The following is a 4782-nucleotide window of genomic DNA, read 5'->3' on the forward strand; positions in this document are numbered from 1 at the left end:
CCCTGAATCAATTAGTGATTGAGCTTGCCTCCTAAATTACTAATGTTAGCAACTTTCCCCCTTAAATATTTTTTTCTGCCAAAAAACGCCCATCGGCAGTGTGTGCGACCGGCACGCATGATTATTTAACATGCAAGTCCCCATTTTACCCCTCACGTGCAACACATGTGACGTGACTTGAAATAGTTACATTTACATAAATACCCCTCACGTGTGAGAGATTCTAGACGTTCGATTAATTTCAGAAGATCAATGGCGCAAATTGTTGTAGGATATATGGTTTTACGTGGGAAGAATTTCAGAAAGATTCCTCTATCTCCCACTTTTCTTTCGCGACAGGAGACAAAACGAGGAAAGTGAAATTTAGGGTTTTTGTTCACCATCGGAGAACTGCTAATCGGTAGTTCTTTAGGAAATGATTTCTGTCATCAATTTTGGGATTTTTTCCGTTTTCTTGTGCTCATTCTGAAATCACGAGAGTTAAGTGGATTCGGTGAAGGATTTAGAGCTTGAGATCGATACTATCGTCGATGGGTTTGAGTGAAGATCCATTAAAGTAAGTTGTGTTCATACTTTTGATTTTATCGTTTCTATTTTGTTAGGGTTTTATTTATTTTTTTATTTTCATATTTTATGATAATGGTTGATAACTAGTGTAGTTTCTTTTTTGTTGACGAGACCCATTAGTGAACAAACGATAATTTAATTTTGTTATTTGATCTCTCTAGTTATTTTATTCTTATTTGTCCATTTCTTGAATGGTGCATTAGGTGCGTCTGTCTATTTCGTGGTCTTACACTAGAATATGTCATTTAGTTTTTTTAGTCAACACATGGCAGTGTAGTAATCATTCCGTGTGGAGTCTGGGATCATTCCAAGACACTATCTTGAATTGGATAGCAACTAAATGGTATGTTAGGGGTAAGATTAGAGCACTAACTAATCTAAACTTCACTTGTTATACGTAGGCTAATCTAATTTGTTTTTTATGCCTAGACTAATTTTATATGTCATGCCGTAACCATGGTCCAGTACCTATAAAGTAGATTTGTCTAACCTTGTTGTTGCTTTTTAGTAAAAAAAAGAACAGTATATGCTATGTATGGTGGGCAATGGAAGAAAGAACCAACTTTCCCGTCAGTTGGTTGGACCATGGAAGATTATGATATGGGAGGAAGCTTTATTGTGATTGAGAATGTTAGTATTATTTAACGATTGTGACATATGGTTTGAGCTCAACGTGTAGGTAGAGTGATTTCTTGTTAGTTACTCACTAGAAAAGCTCAGTGTTTATTTTCCATCCTACTATTGCGGGAATTAATATCAAGATCAACTGGGCATTCTCTTGGTTTACTCAATGTAACAGTTTTACTTTGTAGGCCCTTTTCAGTTTGTCGATTATTTCTCAAAAATCACTTATGTTTGCAGGGACTATACCAGCACCAAGGCCACCGTTCAGGGCAGGTGGTGGATCTGCTTCTTCGAATGGTGGAACAGTTGTCATACCTCACCCAGTTGTGCCACCAACTATGAGCAGGAAGGAACAAGTTGCAGCACAAGCAGCAGTGCACAACTATGCCTTGACGCATCGTGGGTTGCCAGGTTTTGGAAGGAAACCAACTAGACCTTTGCATGAAGTATTCAAGCCACAACAACCAACGAAGAAGAATAAAGATACGAATAACATCTAGGAAACTCTATGGTTAATACACACTATAAATTTTGGTATCGTTTGTCTTTTTACGTTGATCATACAACCTCTGAAACAATTAAACAGTTGCTTGCTGGTATCTTCGAAACAATTTAACTTAATTTATTATTCTATATTTTAACTGTCTACAATGTGTATGGCCTTTTTAATTCTTACATATCTTTTCGATCAAAAAAAAAACACTAAGTACAGTGTTACAAGTACAGTTTTAGAACTTGGAGTAGAAGAGGCATAACGGCTAAATTTTGGAACAGATTTCAACCGTCCATGCCATCATTTGAGTTTGAGAGCAGCTTTTGCCAATTTGGTTCCTTCCATTTGTTTATACAGCAAACAATGGCAAAAAGAGAGAAAAGGTGAAGTTCGCATGTTGCTCTATTGATTTGTTCTTGAGATGATCTCTTGTTGTTTTATCCCGATAGTTTATATGGTCAGTGAAAATGAAAGACTAAAAAAGAAGACGATGACGAATTAAAGAGGTAATAGTCATAATATTTTGACTTTTCTGGAAAATGAAAAGTAAAAACCAAAATAAAATAAAATAAGGTTAAGAGCCTTGCGCTCTGCCAACTGAGCTAGATGGGCTGGTGGTATATTTCCTTTTTTCCACATCTTTGTCGTTGCATAATTTTGCATCGACATTCGACAGGAAGAAGAGAAAGGAGAGAGAAAAAAAAAACAGGAGAGGAGTGGAAAGAAGGATCATGGTTCCATCACCAAACTCACCATTAATCCTTTCTTTCCAAGCCCTTTTCTTAATCATCTCTATATCTTCATTACATACACACGCAACAACCCCTCAGAGGTAACCGTTATAATTCCAGATTTCTGATTGATTTAAAATTGGTTCCCTGGTTCTGGTTTGATCTGAATTTGTTATCTATTTGTTTGCAGTATTGAAACAGGAGGAAGACGTTCATTATCGAGTTTCAAAGAAACCCCAGGAGGCAGTAATGCTACCTTCGAATGTACTCCTTCTGGACCTTGTCTCCCTTGTCTCTACTCTGAAAAGGTAATTCCTTTGGAATCAAAATTACTTCTTTTCAATTTTAATCTGGTAATATTTTGATTCATGACATCCTGAATTGTTGAGAAAAAAACAGATCTTGTATCATCTTAAACTGGGTTCAATGGGATTATTGATTTGTAAATTAGTTCATGTTACCTAGAAATTACCACTTTTAGGAATGGGAAGAAACTCTAGTTTCATATGTGATGGGGAATTCATAAAAACAGAAAAGCCATTGCGTTGACACCCCTTTTTATACAAATCGAAGGCTCCTCTTTGACCATGTTTAGTTTTTTAGAATCCACATCAACATCTGTGTGGATGGATTTTGCCGCAAAGGATAAAACAATTAAAACTATTATCTACCAGTTGAGTACCCAGTTGGCCAATTCTATGTGTTTTGAAGTAGAATTATGGGTTGTAAAACCATTAGAATTAGGAGGGTATGTCATTGTTAAAGTTGATGCAGCAGATGTAGCATACACGCGTAAATTTAGTGAAACCAGATAGCCGTACTCAAGGTTGTGTCAGCTGTACATGTCCGTTAATTTTGCTGTGAAGATCTGAATGTACATTGCTTGCTAGAAGCTAATAATCCTATGGACTTAAAGTGGGAATCACATATAGGTCGTTCTTTTTACTCGAAGAAGCTATTTGTTTTTTCTTGTTCATGTGAATTTTCAGTTTCTTGCACTTGAGACATGAGATGTTGTGTTTGTAGGGAGATGAAAAATATCGATGCAGTGAAACTGGATATCGAATCCCTTTGAAATGTTTAGGGGATGGAGATAGTTCAAAGAAGAAAACTGGCAAGAAGTCCAAGAAAACCAGATCAACTTTGGAAAAGTCAATTGGCAACACAGACAAGCATCCGATAATGCTGGATGCTGAAGAAACTGCTAGTTCAATTAAAAGTAGAAGAGTGCTGGATGATTCGTCTGCGTCGGATGGAAGACAAGGTTATATTACTTATAGGAGCTGTGTACCAGCGGTAAATCAAGAGAAGTTGTCGGTGCTAGGTTTTGAGGTATGTTTTCCTAACCCTTTTAATCATGTGTAATGCATCAACGAATGTTCTTACAGTTCCTTAATGAACTTGTCTCTGCTTAGCTCAACACTACATAACTAGTGAATGGGTTGATTGCATAGAAAAACTCCATTGACCAATCTTTTGCTTTTGGGTTTTGCGCTCTGGTTTCAGTAACAATTCACACATTATTAGTGGCTTAAATTTGATGTTCTTTTACTTGGTTGCAGGCCATTATGTTGTTTATGGTGCTTTGTGCTGGTTCATTTATATATTTTAGGCGGAAACAAGTTGTTACAATGCCAGGAGTTGGAATGATGAGAGTGCCAAGCAACTCTAGATTCTAATTCTGCAGAGCTGATCTGATCCTTCCAGAAGGTAAGAGATAGATTAGTCATCATGTCTGTACTATTGGTTGTGAATGAACACACAGATTTTATGCAATCATGTAATCTAGTCGCTACCAATCCACACTACATCCTTTATGATTGGTATTCACTGTTAATGTTGTTCTCTTGTACATGAGAAATGTTAATGAAGAGGCAGAGCTTTAGCGTTTTCTGTTCTGTTGCTATCTCATCCTATTATTTCGTGCCAACCTCATATATGAGGTGGTTTGTCGATATGGACTGAGGTAAAGGTTTTTTTTTTAATGCTTGGTTTATTATTATCATTTTTAGTCAATAGCTTAAAACAGAAAAAATGCCAAGAAAAAGGTAATCATTGAAGTATCATGTCATTTCGTGCTCTGATCCTGTTCTCCGGCCTTTTGTTGCATAATCAGTTATCCTGCTCTTTGTCCTTTTACCATAATCCCCAATCTTGACAAGTGAATAGAGAGCACTACTGAATTTAAATATTTCTTACTTAAACTCTTTCATCCATCAGCCCCCGTCTGGGATTGAAATGGTATTCTCTAATGGAGTAATTTTCTGCCGATCAATTTTGAAGAAGGCCTCCAATGACTTCAAGTATTCTGTAGATGAAATCATGAAGATAACTATAATACTAATTCAACTGCAATTCCAAATCTCA

The 4782-nt window shown here is 36.5% G+C and overlaps 1 protein-coding gene and 1 long non-coding RNA gene across 2 annotated transcripts; both read left to right on the forward strand.

Moving 5' to 3' along the window:
- Positions 1 to 347: 347 nt before the first annotated feature.
- LOC113331207 lies at positions 348 to 1826 on the forward strand. The gene is made up of 2 exons (XR_003350801.1): positions 348 to 556; positions 1429 to 1826. It is a non-coding gene; the product is annotated as an uncharacterized LOC113331207 (long non-coding RNA).
- A 500-nt stretch (positions 1827 to 2326) lies between these two features.
- On the forward strand, positions 2327 to 4313 carry LOC113331174. Its single transcript, XM_026577919.1, has 4 exons — positions 2327 to 2516; positions 2606 to 2723; positions 3442 to 3747; positions 3978 to 4313. Exons 1-4 carry the CDS (start codon positions 2416 to 2418, stop codon positions 4092 to 4094), a joined length of 642 nt encoding a protein of 213 aa, XP_026433704.1. The 5' UTR covers positions 2327 to 2415; the 3' UTR covers positions 4095 to 4313.
- Positions 4314 to 4782: the final 469 nt, after the last annotated feature.

The sequence above is a fragment of the Papaver somniferum genome, unplaced genomic scaffold, assembly GCF_003573695.1.
Source record: "Papaver somniferum cultivar HN1 unplaced genomic scaffold, ASM357369v1 unplaced-scaffold_125, whole genome shotgun sequence".
NCBI lineage: Eukaryota > Viridiplantae > Streptophyta > Magnoliopsida > Ranunculales > Papaveraceae > Papaver > Papaver somniferum.

Bases quoted from the DNA above. Each gene is read 5' to 3' on its own strand.
- LOC113331174 (XM_026577919.1), top strand. From the start codon at position 2,416: ATGGTTCCATCACCAAACTCACCATTAATCCTTTCTTTCCAAGCCCTT. The intron at 2,517-2,605 runs GTAACCGTTATA...ATTTGTTTGCAG, and splicing joins CACGCAACAACCCCTCAGAG to TATTGAAACAGGAGGAAGAC. The intron at 3,748-3,977 runs GTATGTTTTCCT...ACTTGGTTGCAG, and splicing joins TGTCGGTGCTAGGTTTTGAG to GCCATTATGTTGTTTATGGT.